The 24,243-nt window shown below is 39.6% G+C and overlaps 1 protein-coding gene across 1 annotated transcript in view; it reads right to left on the reverse strand.

Annotated features, from left to right (window-relative positions):
• DSTN (destrin, actin depolymerizing factor) overlaps nt 1-23,031 on the reverse strand; it is a 37,156-nt gene extending 14,125 nt beyond the window's left edge. Inside the window, exon 1 of the mRNA XM_079719998.1 lies at nt 22,749-23,031. Within this exon, the coding sequence (XP_079576124.1) occupies nt 22,749-22,751 (3 nt within the window). The 5' untranslated portion in view covers nt 22,752-23,031. The remainder of the gene's footprint in view (nt 1-22,748) is intronic.
• Between the last annotated feature and the right edge of the window lie 1,212 nt (nt 23,032-24,243).

A 24,243-nucleotide genomic window follows, 5' to 3' on the forward strand; every position in this document is an offset into this window, starting at 1 on the left:
ATGTGGGATCTTCCCGGACCGGGGCACGAACCGGCGTCCCCTGCATCGGCAGGCGGACTCTCAACCACTGCGCCACCAGGGAAGCCCCCTGGTGACTACCAGTTTTAACTTGTTCCTGAAGCATAATGGATCTCAAACCCGAGTCTCCTCTGGCAGAGCTTGTGTAAAACACTGATTCAGAGATTAAATGCATACTGTACACGGAGGCACTGTCTTTATATTCAACGTTCACCCAGTGTACGCTTCTTTAAATAAAGTTACTACTCACAAACAGAGGGGGAAGTAAAAGCTACAAAGACTATGAAACACTGGGTATTTTAAAGTTAAAACATCAACTCTCTCCATTTCTAGAGTAAGGGTGGTAATCTTTGAAAGCAGCTCAAGTTTTCTGATTCAGTTATTGTAGACAACGGAACCAGGCCAAAAACGAAATGTGATGGCTTACAGCAGCCTACCTTTCAACAAAACTTCAGAAACAGTGGTCTATGTCTATACTACCAAACTCAAGCAGGACGCCTGACTGGCTCCATAACTGATGCCAGCTACACTTAACCCAATCCTCACTGGAGAAAACAGGAATGAAAGCTATTGTTTTGCCTCAGAAAATTATTAATTTTTAAAAAATTATTTTTCTAAGCTGAGAGTGAAACATTTGAAAGTAGAATACTGCATAGAAGACAAATAGTTTCAAATTTACAAACACCTGGCAGAAAAAAAATGGCATTAATTAGGTCCTTTCTCAACCTACCAACTCTTAAACACCCACCATAACTGCTAATCAAAGGAGTTGGGGAGTTTAAAAATGGGTTCACAATTATTCTTTATTTACACCATGCCTTGCACAAGGGCCAAGAGAATCAGAAAATTACTGACTACAGAATATTTAGGCTTTTGGCTACTACAACTGGTGCCTCTGAGCAATAATGTTCACACAACAAATAAAATGAGAGTGACAAGTACTTCAGGGACATTTTTACATGTAAGGTTTAAGAACCTCACAGATCCTGTGTCAAGATGGGAGGCAGAATACATACATTTAATTTATCTCCCTACCAAAACGCTACTGAGAGTTCAAATAAGAATGAATGAAATTAGTTTGAGAAGCATTTAGGTCCCTAGATCCCCTCCTGAACTCCACTCTGCCGCCACCCCACTCCCTGGAATTCTGGAGGTTATTCTCTGGAGGAGGTAAACAGTATGTCTTTCTGGCTTAGTTATCATACTGAAAACAGGAAAATAGGTGGCCATATGCAAATGATGCTAAGACACTCCACCTCCAACACCACCTTGAAGCCGCACTGAGCAACAGAACTTTCTGTGATGATACAAATGTTCTCTGTCTGCACTGTCCAATATGGCAGCCACTACCACACATGGCTACTGAGCACATGAAATACGGCTCTAATGCAACTGAGGATTTAAAATAGTTTAACATAAAATAACACATAAAATTAACTCAATATGTACCAAAATAGTACATATTGGGTAGACAAATCTATAAAACATATTACGTAGTTTTCTACCTTGGAAAAACACTATACTATTTAGCTTTATGGATGCCTCCTGTCCTCAGGAACCACAGTTACTATCCTATGCACTAAAATAATGCCCCCAAGGGCAAGGATTTCAACTCCAGTTTACTGTAATAATTATAGCCAACTATTTCTGGAGGTAAGGAAGCAATCTTGGGGGGATAAGAGACTTATAAGAGACTCTTTTTTTGGTGCGGGGATATTCTGAGTGTTAATTTGGAAGAGTCAGAACAACCAGACAGCTTAAAACTTTTATTTGAAACAGTAATCTCTACCTGTTCTCTGACGACCACAACTACAGATTTAAAAATCATACTGACATTTGATGTATCTCTGTCCTTTCTTCCCGTGACGACTAAATGGACGAACAGCAAAGACATGAAGAACATAGAGGATGAGAACGGTCTTCTTTAACAGTCAAGACTGAGCCACACCACCTCTTACCATTATCCTCCGCACAACTATCAGCTACAGGTGTGCAGCAAAGTTCACAATGATGAAAACTGGGGCCTGCTGTGGGGCGAGCTGACAGGCTCTGCCTTAAAATCTGCTCCTGCCCAGTAAGCAAAGATCAGTCAGGCAAGCACACAGCAAATCCTCCATCCCTCGATAAGCCCAAAACGTCCAGAGCTGCTGAGTACAGTTTTCTAGACCGTGCCTGGCCAAGGGGGCCAAGAAAGAGCTAAATTAAGCCCCTGCTCCACTAGCCAAGAGAGGCGCCTCTGCAGGGCTGCGAAGCTGGCAGCAGCGCCATCTGCCTGCCTCCTGGGGCCGCGCCACCGGGGGAAGCGCCGTTGTGTCGTTTGCGCAGTCACTACACGGGCCAGCAGCGAGCCAGAAAATGTTCCAAGTTAACCCTCTGCCCTCATACACTGGCTCATCCCCCAAAGCCAGGGTGACTAAACTGTTAAATTTACAGCCAATTTCCACTTGTAGAAGTCCTTCATTCGCCTCATAGCAAAGTACGATGTCCTTGAGACAGCCTATGTAGACCAAACAGCAACTCCTTACTAGCTGTATGTTAATGTTTCGAGTTCCACAAAAACAATTTTATGGTTACACCTTACTTAGTAGGGAAAAAAACTCACTCAATAACCTAAATTCTAGGAACCACCACCCATACCGCCACCAAAAGAAAAAAAACTTACAGAAAAATCATCTCAACAGCCAAAGTAGATTAGATATAATAAAGGCCCAGTTGCTGAACATCATCTCTCTCACTCAGATTGTATGCAATCTTATTTACAGACAATCTTACTAGGTGTAACAGGTTCCCCACCGGCTGGGAGGCTGAGAGGCAGGGAGTCAGAAAGGGAGGGCAGGAACAATAAGAAGTTTCATAAACCTGACGGAGAAAGTAACAGCCCCCGTTTCTCCCCCCACCCGCCTCAAATCTAGATAGAATAATGGGAGCGGGTAAGAGCAACCAAGGGATAGTAAGCACACTGGCAAAAAGTCCTAGGTCTTTCCTGTTTTCTTTCAAGCGCCCAGTTTCCTTCAGCATAAAATCCATGCCAAGCCCTTTATGCCCTATCTTTCCAGCTTCCTTTCCCGATTCTCCCTGACGTGTACCCCGTAATTCCAGTCGTGCACGACCTCTGGGATTCCCTGAATACACCACATTCTCTAGTGATGCTTCACCTTCCTCCTCTCCCCGCCCCGGCCAAGTCCTTCAGGGCTCAGCTCAGGCCTCCCCTCTGGGAAGGAAATGCTTACTCGGCCTCTCAACCACCATATGCTACCACAGAGGATGATTATTTCCATCACAGCATCATCGACTGTGATGAACTTTCTATTGGGTGTCTGATTCTCTAGACTGTGCTCCTTAAGGGCAAGGACTAACAGTATCATTTTTTCTCCAACCCTATTCTACCTAAGAAATATCACCTACTTTATCAGGTTTTGAAAAATGATTATCCCTTAAAATTTTTATGAAATGTTGTATTTTTCCCCATTCTTTATGGTACAATTCTCCAAGGAAAATACTACATCTCAAAACTTTAGGGTTTTCTGAAAGAAGCAAAGCGAAAAACTTCTAAGCAATTTTTATTGATCTCCATAGAATATTTTGGTCCTGATCAGATCTGCTATTATTTTCTTTTTCCTAAAGATACAGAACTTTAGACCTCTGACATACTGTTTGCATATATTTATAATGTTTATTTTTTAGACTCCTCATAACTGATTGACAAAAACAACTTGTAAAGAAGGAAAATTTTGGGCTTCCCTGGTGGCGCAGTGGTTGAGAGTCCGCCTGCCAGCGCAGGGGACGCGGGTTCGTGCCCCGGTCCGGGAAGATCCCACATGCTGCGGAGCGGCTGGGCCCGTGAGCCATGGCCGCTGAGCTTGCGCGTCCGGAGCCTGTGCTCCGCAACGGGAGAGGCCACAACAGTGAGAGGCCCGCGTACCACAAAAAAAAAAAAAAAAAAAAAAAAAAAAAAAAGAAGGAAAATTTTTACATCATTTGATTTTATAAGGACAACTCATTGCATATCACATCATGGAACCATGAATGTACTTGTGATGATGGTGAAACTGAAAGACATTTTTTTTGAGCTATAACTGACACAGCATTGTTATGTCACAACAACATACCTGTTGTTTCAAGTGTACAACATAATGATTCAGTATTTATGTATACTGTGAGATGATCACCATAATAAGTCTAGTTAACATCCATCACACGTCATTACAATTTTCCTTTGTGATGAGAACTTTTAAGATCTACTCTTTTAGCAACTTTCAAATATGCAGTAAGTACTATTACAATATTATAGTCACCATGCTGTACATCACATCCCCAGGACTTATTTATTTTATAACTAGAAGTTTGTACCTTTTGACCACCTTCACCCATTTTGCCCACCACCCTGCCTCTGGCAACCACCAATTTGTTCTCTTTATCTATGAGTTTGGGTTTTTTTCTTTAGATTCCACATATAATTGAGATCATAAGGTATTTTTCTTCCTCTGTTTGACTTATTTCACTTAGCTTAATGCCTTCAAGCTCCATCCATGTTGTTGCAAGTGGCAAAATCTCCTTTTTTATGGCTAAATAATATTCCGTTTATGTATTTATATATGTGTGCACATTTTCTTTATTCACTTATCCATCAATGAACACTTAGGTTCCTTCTATGCCTTGGCTATTGTAAATAATGCTGCAATGAACAAGGGGTTGCATACATCTTTTATTCCTTTGGATAAATACCCAGAAGTGGAGCTGATGGATCATATGGTAGTTCTTTAATTTTTAATTAAATTAAAAAATCAGTATGAGGAATCTTCATACTGATTTCCATAATGGCTGAACCAATTTACATTCCCCCCAATAGTGCACAAGGGTTCCCTTTTCTTCACGTCCTCACCAACACTTGTTATTTCTGTCTTTTGGATAATTGATGTTCTAATGCATATATGGTCAATTAATTTATGTCAAAGGAGCCAAGAATAAAAAGTTGACCCTTGAACACCTTGGGGGTTAGGGGTGCTGACCCTCTGCACAATGGAAAATCTGCATATAATTTTATAGTCAGCCCTCCAAATCCACAGTTCTGCATTGGTGGATTCAACCAACCATGGATCGTGTAGTACTATAGTACATATTTACTGAAAAAATCCACCCCTAAGTGGACCTGTGCAGTTCAAACCCATGCTATTCAAGGGTCAACTGTACAATGGGAAAGGACAATCTCTTTTAATAAATGGTTTTGGGAAAAGTGGACAGCCACGTACAGAAGAATGACACTGGACCACTATCTTACAGCATAAGGAAATTAACTCAAAAAATGGATTAAAGACTTGAATGGAAGATATGAAATCGCAAATCTCCTAAAAGAAAACACAGATGGTAAGCTCTTCAACATAGGTCTTGGTGATGATTTTTTGGATCTGACTCCAAAAAACAAAAGCAACAAAAGCAAAAATAAGTAAGTGGAACTATATCAAATGAAAACACTTCTGCACAGCAAAGGAAACCATCAACAAAATGAAAAGGCAATCTATTGAATGGGAGAAAATGTTTGCATATCAGGTAGGTGATAAGGTACATATCCAAAATATGTAAAGAACTCACTCACATACAACTCAGTAACAACAAAAAAAATTCAATTAAAAAATGAGCAGAGGCTCTGAATACACATTTTTCCAAAGACATAAAGATGGCCAGGAAGTACGTGAAAAGGTGCTCAACATCACTAATCATCAGGGAAAAAATCAAAACCACCATAAGACATCACCTCAACTCTTGGTATCTTTATCAATGCCCTCTGCCTAACACATACACACAATCCCCCATCTACCAGGAACTGAAGCTGTTTAATAAATGTTTACTTAATCAATGTAAGTTTTCTACTTAATATTCTGTTCTAAAGGTCACAAATACACACATTTCATTTCTAAAACTGATATGTAAGCATCACTTAATTTCAGAATAAGTGCTAGATAAGAGACATTAATATATACAGCATTCAATATGCAAAGTGTATGACCTTTAGGAAGTCAATATCCCATAAAACAAACTGACACATTTCAAAATTTCTGCAATCCCCTCCCTTGTTAAATAGCCATTTGATTCTGCAGTTGAAAAAATTTAAAAAGCAATACTTAATAATAAGATAATGCCTATTAGTGGTTTTATCCAAGGTGGAGAGAATGACTGTTTCAAGCACTTATTAATATTAGGGGGAAAAAAGATCTCCACAATATTTTGCCTCATCTTTCACTAAGATAAGAAACAAAGAATATATTCCTAAACTGGGGAATGGAATACTGTTTGCAACAAAAGGAACAAACTGCTGATGCACAAATACCTTATCCTAACTGAAAAGAACCCAGACTCAAAGGTTATGACTGCACAATTCCATTTATATGATATTCGTGCAAAGGTGAAAGAAACTACAGGGACAAAGAACAGATCAGTGAGTCAGCTCTACACACCACCAGTCCCTCCCATCAGGAAACTTGCATAAACCTCTTAGATAGACTCATCCACCAGAGGGCAGACAGCAGAAGCAAGAAGAACTACAATCCTGCAGCCTGTGGAACAAAAACCACATTCACAGAAAGAGAGACAAGATGAAAAGGCAGAGAGCTATGTACCAGATGAAGGAACAAGATAAAACCCCAGAAAAACAACTAAATGAAAAAGAGATAGGCAACCTTCCAGAAAAAGATTTCAGAATAATGATAGTGAAGATGATCCAGGACCTCGGAAAAAGAATGGAGGCAAAGACTGAGAAGATGCAAGAAATGTTTAACAAAGACCTAGAAGAATTAAAAACAAACAGAGATGAACAATACAATAACTGAAATGAAAACTACACTAGAAGGAATCAATAGCAGAATAACTGAGGCAGAAGAACGGATAAGTGGCCTGGAAGACAGAATGGTGGAATTCACTGCTGCAGAACAGAATAAAGAAAAAAGAATGAAAAGAAATGAAGACAGCCTAAGAGACCTCTAGGACAACATTAAACTCAACAACATTCACATTATAGGGGTCCCAGAAGGAGAAGAGAGAGAGAAAGGACCAGAGAAAATATTTCAAGAGATTATAGTCGAAAACTTCCCTAACATGGGAAAGGAAATAGCCACCCAAGTCCAGGAAACGCAGAGAGTCCCATACAGGATAAACCCAAGGAGAAACACACCGAGACACACAGTAATCAAATTGGCAAAAATTAAAGACAAAGAGAAATTATTGAAAGCAGCAAGGGAAAAACGACAAATAACATACAAGGGAACTCCCATAAGGTTAACAGCTGATTTCTCAGCAGAAACTCTACAAGCCAGAAGGGAGTGGCATGATACACTGAAAGTGATGAAAGGGAAGAACCTACAACCAAGATTACTCTACCTGACAAGGATCTCATTCAGATTCGATGGAGAAATCAAAAGCTTTACAGACAAGCAAAAGCTAAGAGAATTCAGCACCACGAAACCAGCTCTACAACAAATGCTAAAGGAACTTCTCTAAGTGGGAAACACAAGAGAAGAAAAGGACCTATAAAAACAAACCCCAAACAATTAAGAAAATGGTCATAGGAACATACATATTGATAATTACCTTAAACGTGAATGGATTAAATGCTCCAACCAAAAGACACAGGCTTGCTGAATGGATACAAAAACAAGACCCATATATATGCTGTCTACAAGAGAACCACTTCAGACGTAGGGACACATTCAGACTGAAAATGAGGGGTTGGAAAAAGATACTCCATGCAAATGGAAATCAAAAGAAAGCTGGAGTAGTAATACTCATATCAGATAAAACAGACTTTAAAATAAAGAATGTTACAAGAGACAAGGAAGGACACTACATAATGATAAAGGGATCAATCCAAGAAGAAGATATAACAATTATAAATATATATACACCCAACATAGGAGCACCTCAATACATAAGGCAACTGCTAAGAGCTATAAAAAAGGAAATCAACAGTAACACAATAATAGTGGGGGACTTTTAACACCTCACTTACACCAATGGACAGATCATCCAAAATGAAAATAAATAAGGAAAGAGAAGCTTTAAATGACACAATAGACCAGATAGATTTAATTGATATTTATAGGACATTCCATCCAAAAACAGCAGATTACACTTTCTTCTCAAGTGCACATGGAACATTCTCCAGGATAGATCACATCTTGGGTCACAAATCAAGCCTCAGTAAATTTAAGAAAACTGAAATCATATCAAGCATCTTTTCTGACCACAACGCTATGAGATTAGATATGAATTACAGGGAAAAAAACATTAAAAACACAAACAAATGGAGGCTAAACAATATGTTACTAAATAACCAAGAGATCACTGAAGAAATCAAAGAGGAAATCAAAAAATACCTAGAGACAAATGACAATGAAAACACGATGATCCAAAACCTATGGGATGCAGCAAAAGCAGTTCTAAGAGGGAAGTTTATAGCTATACAAGCCTACCTCAAGAAACAAGAAAAATCTCAAATAAACAATCTAAACTTACACCTAAAGGAACTAGAGAAAGAAAAACAAACAAAACCCAAAGTTACCAGAAGGAAAGAAATCATAAAGATCAGAGCAGAAATAAATGAAATAGAAACAAAGAAAACAACAGCAAAAATCAATAAAACTAAAAGCTGGTTCTTTGAGAAGATAAACAAAATTGATAAACCATTAGCCAGACTCATCAAGAAAAAGAGGGAGATGACTCAAATCAATAAAATTAGAAATGAAACAGGAGAAGTTACAACAGACACCACAGAATTACAAAGCATCCTGAGAGACTACTACAAACAACTCTATGCCGATAAAGCGGACAACCTGGAAGAAATGGACAAATTCTTAGAAAGGTATAACCTTCCAAGACTGAACCAGGAAGAAACAGAAAATATGAACAGGCCAATCACAAGCACTGAAATTGAAACTGTGATTAACAATCTTCCAACAAAAGTCCAGGACCAGATAGCTTCACAGGTGAATTCTATCAAACATTTAGAGAAGAGCTAACACCCATCCTTCTCAAACTCTTCCAAAAAACTGCAGAGGAAGGAACACACCCAAACTCATTCTATGAGGCCACCATCACCCTGATACCAAAACCAGACAAAGATACTACAAAAAAAGAAAATTACGGACCAATATCATTGATGAATATAGATGCAAAACTCCTCAACAAAATACTAGCAAACAGAATCCAACAACACATTGTAAGGATCGTACACCATGTTCAAGTGGGATTTATCCCAGGGATGCAAGGATTCTTCAATATATGCAAATCGATCAATGTGATACACCATATTAACAAATTGAAGAATAAAAACCATATGATCATCTCAATAGATGGCAGAGAAAGCTTTTGACAATATTCAACACCCATTTATGATAAAAACTCTCCAGAAAGTGGGCATAGAGGGAACCTACCTCAACATAATAAAGGCCATATATGACAAACCCACAGCAAACATCATTCTCGATGGTGAAAAACTGAAAGCATTTCCTCTAAGATCAGGAACAAGACAAGGATGTCCACTCTCACCACTATTATTCAACATAGTTTTGGAAGTCCTAGCCACAACAATCAGAGAAGAAAAACAAATAAAAGGAATACAAATTGGAAAAGAAGAAGTAAAACTGTCACTGTCTGCAAATGACATGATACTATACATAGAGAATCCTAAAGATGCCATCAGAAAACTACTAGAGCTAATCAATGCATTTGGTAAAGTTGCAGGATACAAAATTAATGCACAGAAATCTCTTGCATTCCTATACACTAATGATGAAAAATCTGAAAGAGAAATTAAGGAAACAATCCCATTCACCACTGCAACAAAAAGAATAAAATACCTAGGAATAAATCTACCTAGGGAGACAAAAGACCTGTATGCAGAAAACTATAAGACACTGGTGAAAGAAATTAAAGATGATACCAACAGATGGAGAGATATACCATGTTCTTGGATTGGAAGAATCAATACTGTGAAAATGACTATAGTACCCAAAGCAATCTACAGATTAAATGCAATCCCTATCAAATTACCAATGGCATTTTTTACAGAACTAGAACAAAAAACCTTAAAATTTGTATGGACACACAAAAGACCCCAAATAGCCAAAACAATCTTGAGGGATAAAAACGGAGCTGGAGCAATCAGACTCCCTGACTTCAGACTATATTATAAAGCTACAGTAATCAAGACAATATGGTACTGGCACAAAAACAGAAACATAGATCAATGGAACAAGATAGAACGCCCACAGATAAACCCACACACCTATGGTCAACTAATCTATGACAAAGGAGGCAAGGATATACAATGGAGAAAAGCCAGTCTCTTCAATAAGTGGTGCTGGGAAAACTGGACAGCTACATGTAAAAGAATGAAATTAAAACACTCCCTAACACCAGACACAAAAATAAACTCAAAATGGACTCGAGACCTAACTGTAAGACTGGACACTATAAAACTCTTAGAGAAAAACACAGGAAGAACACTCTTTGACATAAATCACAGCGAGATCTTTTTTGATTCACCTCCTAGAGTAATGGAAATAAAAACAAAAATAAACAAATGGGACCTAATGGAACTTCAAAGCTTTTACACAGCAAAGGAAACCATACACAAGACAAAAAGACAACCCTCAGAATGGGAGAAAATATTTGCAAATGAATCAACGGACAAAGGATTAATCTCCAAAATATATAAACAACTCATGCAGCTCAATATTAAAAAAAACAAAGAACCCAATCCAAAAATGGGCAGAAGACCTAAATAGACATTTCTCCAAAGAAGACATACAGATGGCCAAGAAGCACATGAAAAGCTGCTCAACATCACTAATTATTAGAGAAATGCAAATCAAAACTACAATGAAGTATCACTTCACACCAGTTAGAATGGCCATCATCAGAAAATCTACAAACAACAAATGCTAGAGAGGGTGTGGAGAAAAGGGAACCCTCTTGCACTGTTGGTGGGAATGTAAATTGATACAGCCACTATGGAGAACAGTATGGAGGTTCCTTAAAAAACTACAAATAGAATTACCATGTGATCCAGCAATCCCACTACTGGGCATATACCCAGAGAAAACCATAATTCAAAAAGACACATGCACCCCAATGTTCATTGCAGCACTATTTACAATAGCCAGGTCATGGAAGCAACCTAAATGTCCATCGACAGACGAATGGATAAAGAAGATGTGGTACATATACACAATGGAATATTACTCAGCCATAAAAAGGAACGAAATTAGGTCATTTGTAGAGATGTGGAGAGATGTGGGTGGATCTGGAGACTGTCATACAGAGTGACATAAGTCAGAAAGAGAAAAACAAATATTGTATATTAACGCATATATGTGGAACCTAGAAAAATGGTACAGATGAACCAGTTTGCAGGGCAGAAAATGAGACACAGATGTAGAGAACAAACGTATGGACACCAAGGGGGGAAAGCAGCGGGTGGTGGTGGTGGTGTGCTGAATTGGGCGATTGGGATTGACATGTATACACTGATGTGTATAAAATTGATGGCTAATAAGAACCTGCTGTATAAAAAAATAAATAAAATTAAATTAAAAAAAATTTTTTTAAGAAAAAAAAGAACATCAGTGGTTGTTGGGGACTGGAGGAGGTATTAATATGGCACTTTTTTGGAGTGAAGGAGCTATTCTATATTTTGATTGTGGTGGTAGTTACACCACTGTATATGGCCAAAATCTGCAGAACCTACACTAAAAATGGTGAATTTTACTTTATGTAAATTATCCTAAATGGAAAAAGTATACATTACTTTTAGTTTTTACTTCAAGCGCAACAATGTAAAAAATACTCTAGTCCCTTTTGAGAAAGATAATACTGAACACACCATAAGCTAATGGTAAACGATGTTGTCTTAGCTTAACAACTTGGCTTCTCTGGAGGATGAGCTAGCATGTCAGTGAACCGAAGACAGGAAGCAGACTTGATGCTGTTGGTTAACTGATCTACCTTTGTTCCGTGGTCACACTAAGTTTCTAAGCCCTACCAATTCCTCCTTAAATGTGTATTTCAAATCTATTCCTTCTCATCTACTCTTCAAATCTTCTATCACGCCCAAGATTAAAAATCTTCACCAATTCCTAAGCACCCACAAAAGTCCAAATTCATTAACACAGCATAAGAGGCCCTTTATTATCTGAACCAAGCTACCCTTCCAGATTTATCTTCCATCACAGGCAACGATATTACTCACTGTTACCTTTCAGGAAGCAATTTGGCCATTTATACCAAGAGCCTTAAAACAATCTAAACTCTTTGACCCTTTAACCTAGTATTCCTACTTCAATGAATTTATTCTGGGGAAATAATCTGCAAAATACTAAAAATGAGACAGTCCAAATAAAAACAGGAGAATTACTGAGAAAATCATAATATATCCGCAGGATAGCTTGTGATACAGCTGTTAAAATTATGTTTACATTAAGCTTTTAATGACATGGGGGAAATATTTATGATTTGGTTTAAGTGAAAAAATAAGCTGGATATAAAGCTTTATGTACAGTAAAATATACATAGAGGGAAAAGAAATTTCATCTCTAACAGTGGGAATATAAGTGACTTTTATCTACTCCCTAGTTTCCTCTATTTTCCAAGTTTTCTATGATGAGCAAATTTTAAAAATCAGAAATATATACACACAAACACAAAACTTTTGACTCAGTAATTGCATACCTAGGACTCTATTTTGAACAAACAATGCCAATGAAGGCAAAGATTTATGCTCAAGGATGACTGAGCACTACTTACAATACGGATTTAAATCTAACAGGAAGATGATTTAATACCATCACTGTATATGCATAATACCATTACAGTTTAAATAGTTTTTACAGATATATTTAACATACCATAAAATTGACCCATTTAAAGTGTAAATTCAGTGGGCTTTAGTATATTCACATTTGTGCATCCATCACAGTCTAGTTTTAGAACATTCTGAACACCTCAAAAAGAAACCCAGTACTCATGAACAATCACTCCTCTTTCCCATTCTTACCCACCCCAAACCTAGCCAACCACAAATTTACTTCCTGTCTCTATGTATCTGCCAATCCTGGATATTCTATATAAATGGAATCATACAACATGCAGTCTTTTTCTGACTGGATTCCTTCACTTTACATGTATTAAGGTTCATCCATGTCACAGCATGTATCAGTACATCATTTATTTTACTGACAAATAATACTCCATTGTACAGATATACTACATTTTATCTATCCAATCATCAGTCGATGGACATCTGGGTTGTTTCCACTTTGAGGCTATTATGAATAACACTATGAGCATTCATGTACAAGTTTTTATGTGGACATGTGTTTTCATTTCACTTGGGTATATAACTAGGAGTGAAACTGCTGGGTCATATGGTAACGCCTAAGTTTAACTTCTTAAGGAAATGTCAAACCATTTTCCAAAATGGCTGCACCATTTTACATTCCCACCAGCAACATATGTGGGAGGGTTCCAACTTCCCCATGCCCTTGCCAACATTTGTTAGTTTTTTTACAGCCATCCTAGTGGGTATGAAATAGGATCTCACTATGTTTTGATCTGCATTTCCTAGTAGCTAATGATTTTGAGCATATTTTCATGAGCTTATTGACCATCTGTGTATCTTTCTTTAGAAAAATATCTATTCAAAGCCTTTGCCCATATAATTCAGTTGTCTTTTTATTGTTGAGTTGTAAGAGTCCTTCATATATTCTGCAAGTTCCTTGTCAGACATATGATTTGCAAATATTTTCTCCCATTCTCTGGGTTGTCTTTTCCACTTTCTCAATGCTGTATATAGTGTGAAGCAGGGATCCAAATTCATTCATGTGGACATCAGCTGTCCCAGCATCATTTGTTGAAGATGCTATTCGTTTCCCCATTAAATTAGTTTGACACCCTTGTCACACTGAGATGTGAGAAATAAAGGACATAAAACTGTTACAGATGAACTCAACTGTTTGAGAAAAATCTACATTGATATTCTCCAGATATTCACTATCTCCCTTATTTCCATTATAGTACTTATTACAATCTCCAATTATCTTATTTACTGATTTCTTACCTGTCTCCCCCATGAGAATGTATATTCCATAGGAAAAGGGACTTTGTCTTGTATACTGTTGAATCTCTAGAACCTACAACAGTACTTGATTCCCAGAAGGTACCTAACACTTATTTATTGAAAGAATGAGCATATGTTTAAAATGGCCTGAAAGAAAGTGCACCAAACGCACTTTGGATAGGACTGTCATTACAACTCAATTTTCCTTAATGTTCTATAATGAACATACATTATTATTACAATCAGATGTGAAGATATTTTAAAGATCTGTAATATTTCTGGATCAATTTGTTGTTCCTCAAAGTTCCAAGAACCTCAATTTTTGCCAGACTATTTTAGCTTCTTTTATATAGGACCCCAGCACAATGACAGCACCAACTACCTAGTGGCTCAGGTCTAAATCTTCGGAATTATCCTTGATGTCTTTCTTTCCCCTATGCCACACACCCAAATGATCAGTAAATCCTGTCAGCTCTTCCCCCAAATATACAATATCCAATCAATTCTCACTATCCCAGTACTAACAATCCTAATCCAAGCTACCACTGACTGATTGAATAATAGCAACACTCAATCAGTTTTGTCCCCATTTGTACATCTAAATCCTATCTCACTCCACAACTTAACACCCTAACACCTCCCTACCACCAGACACCCGACAGCTTCCTGGTGCAATCACCTTGGCTCACCCAGCTCTAGCTCCTGCCTACAGTCCATTTCCTAATTTTCTCCCTGCTTTTCACTGAATTCCAACTACACAAACCTTTTTTGTCCCCGGCATGTCAAGCTCATTCTCTTCTCAAGGCCTTTCTACTTAGAGTTCCTTCTCCCTGAAATGCTCTTAACATGGCTAGCTAGCTCCTTCTTGCCATGCAAGTCTTAAGCTCAAATGTCACCCCGAGAGGACTTCCCTAAGAATCTACCCCAAGGTAGCCAACTTTTCTAGTACTCCCTATTGATCACCCTATTTTTTTTCACACCAGTTGCCATTACCTGACATGATCTTGTAATTTTTTGGTTGTCCCTCCCACCCGCCCACCCCCATTAGAATATAACTTCTACAAGGAATGGACTTTGTTTTTCTGTACTGTATGCCAAGTACCTGGGTCAGTTCCTGGTATATAATAACTTCTCAAATATTTATTGAATAGATGATTGCTATTCTAAACCTTGAGGGCAATGAACAACTGTGTTTCATTCTCCATTAATTACTTCAAGAAAAATATAACTATGAGTGGAAGACAAGATATTTTTACATCAAGGATCAAAATCACCTGAAAAGTCAAATTAAAAACTTGATCATAAAAAAATGATCATATATAATGACTCCAAGTAAAATAAAATTAGTTTAAAGAAATAATAAGCAATTAGAAACATGTTTTTATGCACTCCTTCACCGTTTTCATTTTATCTACAGTTACTGAAGTATACACTGGTGTACTCAGAATATAAAGAAAAGAGACTGTTAAACTTGGATCTAAGGTTGTTTAATATTATTATTTTAGCCAGTGCTGATAAGCACTTTACCATGTGCCAGGCATTGCTTTACCTACATGCATCGACAAAATGTTGTGATGGTTAAGTACTATTATCATTCCCACTTGGAGGAATGATGAAATTGAGGCACAGAACAGTCAGTAATGTGTCTAAGGTTATACAGTAAGTGGCAGAGCCAAGATTCAAAAAACCTAGGCAGCCAGACTCTGGGCTCAAGCTCTTAACCACTTCTCAGTATAGTTTAACAGTAATGATAACAATACCTACCTCACTGGGTTGCTATAAGGATTGAGTGAGATAAGTTAACACAATGCCTGACACACAGTAAATACTTATAAGTTATCTAAGAAAGTTATCTAAGATAGCATTACTTCTTGTTCTTTCATTTGTTACGCTTTCAAGTGCTTTTCTATGGTTCAGGATGCCTCAATGAGCATCAAATACCATTCAGTTTCATTTTTAAGAAAGAAAGGGAATTGGCATTACTGAGCAGTTTTTGCATGTCAGAATTAGTTGAAAGGTGCTACTCTAATAATACTTGCCTTATCTATCTCAAAGGATTTTCACGGTTAAGACTCGAACTAAATTATAACACAATATACAAAGGGGAGGTACTATTCAATTAGTTCAGTATTTAAAACTCAATTCCTACTGTATTAAAAAAAAAAGGTATGTGGGAATAGAAAGTATAAAAATTAAAGTAATCCATCTCCATGGGACCCGGCCCCATCATAATGAAGGATGCCCTCTCATTCACTCATTCGTGTTCATTCGGTAACATCTGTTGTGGGCCTACTAGGAGACGTATTGTGCTGTTGAAATATACAAATCCTAGCCAATGGAGCTCAACAGTCTAGTCCCACAAAACATCTTAATAAGTTCCATAAAAGGGATTCACAGGCTATCTCAGCACTGTTTGTCATATGCAGACATGCCAAGAATTAACAAAAGTGTTGGTACCCACACTAACTTCCCCTTACAAATTAAACAGGCCAATCCACAAAGTCTGAGGCTGGTCCATTAAGGTGGCCACTAACCACATGTGGTTTAGAGAGTCCATTAAACATGGCCAGTGCTGCCGAGGAACTGCATTTTAAATTTTATTTCACTTTAATTAACTTAAATTTTAAAATTGATTATCAATTCCATTACTGGAAAACTAAGTATGCTTGGAGCAACTTAAGTATATGACTCTGCTTTTTCAACTATAAATTTTATGTCTAAATATATACCAAATATTTCCAATGAAAATTGAGCACCTGAATTGAGCTGTGCTGAGTATAAAATATACAGTGGATTTCAAACAATTTGTATGAGAAAAGAATGTAAAATGTCTCATTTTTTAATTGATTAAATGTTGATACAATATTGCAGATATATTGGGTTAAACAAATTTCATCTTTTCTTTTTACCTTTTTAATGGGGCTACTAGAAAATTTAAAAATACATATGTAACTCACATTTTATTTCTATTCGACAACATTGGTCTAAAGATGACTTACAACGTTCTTAAAACAAGGCCTCAATGATTTGAGAATTCCTCAGAGCTTCAGAGCTTCCATAACTGACTTCTCCAGAGCTGGAGAAGTTTTACCTATATCTGCCCATGCTTTAGTTTTAGCTCTAATTACTTAAAAAAAAAAAAAAAAAACTACCGCCAACAAAAATGTACTTTGTGAAAGATTTTAAAAATTTACAAGTTGGCAATCTTCTGAAAACAAGCCAAGATAGGAATATGGGTAGAAAATTCATCCTTCTTTTCTGTGATAAGGCAAAGAGGAGGAACAACCTATAAAGTAACGCAAAAATGTTGAAAGTAGTAAACAGTCTTCCTGTAATGTGATCCAAAAGCACAAACACACAGATAAATCAGTTTTAAATGTAGGTTTCCTGCTACAGTACGCACTGACGTTTCTACCTTTCAAGTGCTCATCCTAAGCCTTGTGGCAACAGAGTAAGAGTTCTTTGATGGTCCCTTGTCATGTCAAAAAAATAAAACCAAAATCTCCACCATTTCACACTACAGATTAAAATACGAATTTTAAGAATTCTGACTGCATTTTTCCTGAAATGAGCTACTTTTAAAAGACCTACCAAAAATTGATTCTTTAACACAGCAAACAAATCATGAAATAGGGTAAACAGCACATAAGCATTACAATGTCAGCTACTAGAAGACAATCTTACAAGAGTTAAGCATCACTCAAGACTACGTACTCAACTCTATGGGGGCCCTTGTACAGAAGATTCTTTGTACATGAATTCCAAGATTCCATGAATTAAGTAACAAGTTTGTCAAAGCATTACTGAGATGAACCAATCTGATGTTTATTTTTCTATGCTTCTCCCGATGTAAAATTTCAAGCAAAATGGACAGGAGACAGCTTTCAGAAGCAGGACAACTCCAAAACTCATTTCTAACACCAAGGCAAGCAGGCAGAGACAGAAGAAAAACTGATTAAAGTATTTCTGAGTGTTACATACAAATCTCTGGGTATGTCTTTCATGGAAAACATAGACAGGAATATTAGGCTATGTGGAAAGGTAGCTCAAGATGCTTAAATAACCAGCATCATGTTTATGGTTTATTATTTTCTGTGGTTTAGGTATGCAAAGAGCAAAGAATACAACAGAGACCAGGCCTAGTTAATCGAACTAGAGCATTACTCTGTAGATTAAAAAAAAGTACATGTTAAAACAACAGTTTTTAAAGAGTTTCAATTTTTTTTTCAAATTTCAAAGGTGGTGTTCAGCTCAAAGTATCTTAATTATTACTGAAAGAAAATATAAGTTACATTAACATAAATAAAAACACAAATGTTTAGAATCTTCCTGTATACAATAAACACCATTTTGATTTAAAACAATTCTGTTTATGAAAAACGATTATGGTTATTTGTTTTATTTTTTTTAATAGCCTTTATTTTTTAGAGACATTGTAGGTTCACAGCAAAATTGAGCAGAAAGTACAGTTTTCCCGTATATCCCATGTGTGTTTGTTTTTACCATTTTGGCTAGAGGTACCGCCTAGGAAAAAGAAAGAAAAGGATAAGTATAGAACAGAGGATGTTAACCTCCACGGCCTGTGGCAAAGATGGAACTCTATTCTGGATCACTGTGCATTCTACCACGACCAGGGCCTCACAAGGGCAGGTGGCTAGAATTAAGAGTACTGAACTTCTGTTACTTAGCAGCTTGAGAGGCACGCAAAGAAAAGCAGGTGCCGGAGGCAAGGTATATTAGTCTTCATTATGCAGGTCTGGCTTTGACAAGCACATTCTCGCTGATTTTCTTTTAAGGTTAGATTTACTTTATGGCTCCACAAATGAGTCTACATGAAGACGTGAGGAATGTTTACACAATGTCAGGTTTACTGAAAGCACATGCATGTAAAAACATAAGCTGCAACAAGAATGAAAAGATACTCAATTACTACTAATCAGAGAAATGCAAATTAAAAGAATGAGAAACCATTTCACACCTATCAGATTGGTTTTCAAAGTCTCATAATGGCAAGTAGAGAAAATAGAGAAACAGGCTTGTGAAAGTAGCTGATGGGAGGCAAACCAGAACTAAACCTCACCAAGTTCTTTTTTTGAAAGTTGCAAAAGGATACACGAAGCATGATAACATTTATATAAAATCTTAAAATACATCAAGACAACATATATTATTACAGATGCATACATGTACAACTGAAAGTATGGAAACATCAACGAAATGTGTTCGTTTCAAGTGACTATGTTGAACTTTACCTGAGCCCTGAGCTCCTGAAAAGCAGTGAAGATTAAGAAATTCACTCCCATCATTTTGTGTTCAGGACAACAAAAGGATCCTGCCCTTGCTTCCTTCCAGATTAAGACCTGTCCCCAGGCTTCCTCAAGACTCCTCAGTTTACCAGCCCCAGGTCTCTGTCCTTTTTTTTTTGTTTTTTTTGCGGTACGCAGGCCTCTCACTGTTGTGGCCTCTCCCGTTGCGGAGCACAGGCTCCGGACGCGCAGGCTCAGCGGCCATGGCTCACGGGCCCAGCGGCTCCGCGGCATGTGGGATCTTCCCGGACCAGGGCACGAACCCGTGTCCCCTGCATCGGCAGGCGGACTCTCAACCACTGCGCCAACAGGGAAGCCCTTTTTTTTGTTTTTGAGATGTTCCTCATTTTAATTAATGTTCTCTCAAATGCAATAACCTGCAAAAATCATCTCCTTAATTGGCCAGTACATTACGTCTTTAACACAGGAGTGGTTACCTCTGGGGAGAGAAGGGAACGGGATGAGGAAAAAGATGCATATTTACCTGTAATGGTAACATAAAAACCTGAAATATGGCAAAAAGTTAACCTTTTTTTGTACAAAGGAACTTATTATTCTGTGTACCTTCCTGCTTAAAATGTTTCAAAATTAATTTTTAAATTATTTTAAAACCTGATGTGGAGTCAAAAAAGGCCACAAGTCAATTAAACCTTTACAGACTGTTTTCTAATATGTTAAATGGGCACAGGAACACATGCCCAACCTCTTCCACTAGACTGCTGTAAGTAAAAGTGTTTTTGCTAATCATCAAGTGGAAGAATACACGTGTAATTCAGTCTGAGCCAACAGCTCAGTTTGTTAGAGCCGAGTTCTGATTAGGGTAAGGTTAAGGGTTAGATTATCATGCAGACCCTTACTGTTTCAGGGACAAGACTACACTCTGACTTCCCAGAGAGCCACTGGTAACAAGAGGAGCTAGGCCAGTCTCCTGTGATGTCTCAATCCATACCCAACAGGAAGAACTACTCAGCAGATAACCCTAGGAATTTGATGGTAAGCTGGTAAATAATCTTTGTATGAGGAAGCTGGCGTACCCAGTACACACGCACACCAAAGTTTTGTTTGGAGTGTGTAGATGTGGTTCCTGTGGAGGGTAGGCTTTTTTCCTTTTTTTTGGGCACTGTAAAGTGAGACTCTAAAAACATGAAATCTCATCTTAAAGTGCTCAGGGTGATCTTTTGAGTTGGTTTCAAATTGCTTTATTCTCAAGTGCTTCGAGAAGACTTGGTGAGTACCAGGAAGTGATTTTGTTAATGTAGAACAAATCCATCAACAGTTAAAATTTAATCTGAAAAAAAAAAAAAAAGCTTAGAAACTTGGAACCAAGTATCCAACCAACAGATCTAAACAGTTTCAAATACAGAGGTAAAGTGCTAAAATCAGGGAATAAACGTACATCTTCATAATATTCTCTAATAGCTGGAATGAAGGGAGAAGCTCTGTGCTCATAAGGCTAAATACGAGAGTAAGCTCTAAAAATGGTCATCTGCACAAATGAACTGATCAACGAAACAGACTCACAGACAAAGAGAACAGACTTGTGATTGCCAAGGGGGAGGGGGTTGGGGAGGGATAGACTGAAGTTGGGGTTAGCAGATGTAAGCTTTTATATATAGATCCTACTGTATAGCACAGAAAACTATATTCAACATCCTATGATAAACCATACTGGAAAACAATATTTAAAAAAGAATGTATATATATGTATGACTGAAGCACTCTGCTGGACAGCAGAAATGAACACAACATTGTAAGTCAACTGTGTCAATTAAAAAAATAAAATAAAAATGGTCACCTGTATTCTAAACTCTCTTTCTTTGCAAGCATCCTAAGAGTAGTTCATAAGTTCTTCCGACCTCCCTAAGTTTGAAACGTACTCGGAATCACCCATCTTGATTAATTTTTATTTCTCCTCCTCCTTCCGAACTATAAATATTTAAAACAGACTCTTCATTTTATTTGAGTGTATAGAAATAAGAAAGTTAAGCTTTAAAGTTTAAGCATTTAGCTAAAGTAAAAAGGTTTGGTCGTATTTTCAAACAGAAAATAAAGTTAAGTCAAATCAGAAGGCACTAAAGCCGGCTCCAGCCTGATTCAAAGCACTTTCGTCTGAGTGGATGGTATTAAATTTATGAAAACTCAAAGCCCTTAGATTAAGTCTTTTAGCATAAAGTAGTATATAATGCAGTACAATCTTAAAGAAGTTAGAAAGTTGTAAGATGCCGATCTTCTTTGTAGCTTACAAAATCAAACCAAAGAAGAACCAAAAACTGAACAACATCAAATTCGTACTACATATCCTCAGTCATCCAGAAACTACTGTCTAATCTCTAATTTTCTTCCACCACTGAGCCAGTCTGCATAGCCCTGAAAGGTGCAATACCTTAAGAAAACCCAAATTGTCATTCAGTGAAAACATTGTGTAGGAAGATAAACTGGTACCAACTGTTTCCAGGCAGACAGATGCAATAACAGTGTAATATTTCCAGCAAAGTCTGGTAAGCCTTTGCCTGCAAATCATTGACCAAAAATGGTAACAGTATGCGCACACTACAGAAAATGACAAAATGTTCTACTTGATCGTCCACTTAAGAGCACAGCTCTACAGCAAACGAGAGTGACAGTTTAGAGGGGAAAATACGTGAATTAAGAAGTCCAACACCTAGAATATGAGGAACATCTGTTTACTTTTTAGCGACTCGGATAGCTTGACGGACTTTAAAAAGCTTTTTCATTTGCTTTAATTAGCATCCCAGCATCATGCCCACCCCCTGCACGCTATGCTGGCAGAGCCAACCTGTTTGCAGGTAAAAGAAAATCTGTGACCGTACATGGAGGCCGGACAGGCCACCGCCCGGCCGGACGCGCAGGACGAGGAGCTGCGGGACGCGGACCACCAGGGGCGGCAGCAAAGGACCGCAGGCCCGGTTCGGAATCGCAGGGGTCACGCTCGGTGGCCATCCCGCCCCCCCAGGTGGCTCAATAAAGGCCTCGTTCCCTCCTCGAGACGCATAGACCTCAGGGGCCGAAACCGCCCGAGTCGCCGACCGGCTGCGCCCGGCCTCGGCGAAACGTGCGCCAAAGAGGCCCCCACCCGGGAGCACGAGCGGACCCCGGGCGGCGTCGCCGGGGCGGGGGGTCAACCCCGGCTGGACTACCGAGGCCAGGCGGAGGCCTCGCGCCGGCGGCGACGGCGAGAATGCAGCGGCCTGGGAGCCGCCCCGGCGCGGGGCCCAGCGGGTCCTCGGCGGCCGAAGCCCGGGTCCTCCCACGCCGCCGCCGCCCCGACCCCGTGGCGCCCCGGGTCCCCAGCTCACCATCTTCGCCGCGGCGGCCGCAGAGCGCGGAGAGGGAGCCGGCGAGCACCAAGTCTGCGGAGCGACCTCCTCACAGCAGCCCCGCTAGCCTCCCAGGGACTGGCGGGCGCCTCGGGCCCAGACGCGGCGGCGCACGTCACGCGCTGCCCACCGTTGCTACGCAACCGGCCGGCCTGGCAACGCCCCGCCCCAGCGGTCCCCCAACCCCGACTCCGCGGAGGCGGGGTCTTCCTCGCCTTCCGGAGAAGGGGCACCGGGTACCCCTCACCAGCTCTGGCCTGTGTGGTGGGGGCGAGGTCCTCCCCCAACAGCTCCGGACGAGGGGGCGGAGCTTCAGCTGGCACCTGCGGGCGAGGGGCGGTGGCCCCTTCACCTGGGCGGGGCCACGTGGCGCCCCGCCCACTGCGCCGCCGTTGCCCTTACATGGAAGTAGCCACCTGGCCAGGTGTGCGCCGCCGCGAGGGGCGGGGCCTGGGAGGGGGAGGGGTGAGAGGGGCGGGGCCCGCGGCGGTGGAGACGGGAGAGAGGAGGGAGGGAGGAGGGAGGACGAGAGGGAGGGAGGGAGGGAGGGACGAAGGAAGGACCCGCGGGAGCCTGGGCGCGGTCGGTCGCGGGGGCCGCGCGTCCCGCATTTTTTACCTACTTTGGTGCGATTCCCACCATCCTCGCCTGATTGGCCCAGCCCGGCACGTCGGGCCTTCGGGCGAGAGGAAAAGTTTGCACATTTTTCCTTTTTGCCGAGGCGACTGTGGCGATTCAGAGCGCTCTGAGTCACCGCTAATTTCAGGTCTGGAAAAAACAAGGAGTGTTTTATTTGTCTTTGGGAACAGCCTGGGAAAGGAGCACTGCAGTCCGCAGCAGTGTGGCTGGGAAACGGCAGAGATGCCTCAGGATGGTGGCGCCAGCCCCGCTGCTCCGTTTTGGGGGTTTTTAATTTGGGATTGCGTTTTTTTTAATGGGCGGTTGCATCAGAAACACAATTTTCAGAGGGCCAGAAGGAATCCCAGCGCTTTTTCTGAGGGTGTTTTTCTGGGGAATAAAGGCAACAAAGAATTTACAACCGTGATGATTAAGTTTTACTTAATTTAGGCTACCTAGAACTTAACAGGCCTCTACCAGAACTATTTTAATTCTCCAAATGTGAGGCTTTTGGACAAGATGGTCAATATGTCTTTTGCTTTTCCTGGGCACTATATAAAATCTAGGTTATATGTGGCTTTTCTTCTGGCCCCTAGACATAGAGACTCATTTCTCGTTACTCTCCTGTTTTGTGTTTGTTTTCTTTTTAAGAAAGAAAGTTGTGGCAATTCTAAGCCTTACCACCTACTACAAGATTTTTGGCAGGCTAGAGCAGTGGTTTGCAATGTGAAAGAGAACTTATTCCAAGTCAGATTTGTGTGCCCCATCCCCAGAGTTTCTGACAATGTATCTCAGGTGAGACCCAAGAATTTGCATTTCTAACAATTCCCAGGTGATGCTGATGTGGCTGGTGGGT

Source organism: Hyperoodon ampullatus (assembly GCF_949752795.1).
Source record: "Hyperoodon ampullatus genome assembly, chromosome: 14".
Lineage (NCBI taxonomy): Eukaryota > Metazoa > Chordata > Mammalia > Artiodactyla > Ziphiidae > Hyperoodon > Hyperoodon ampullatus.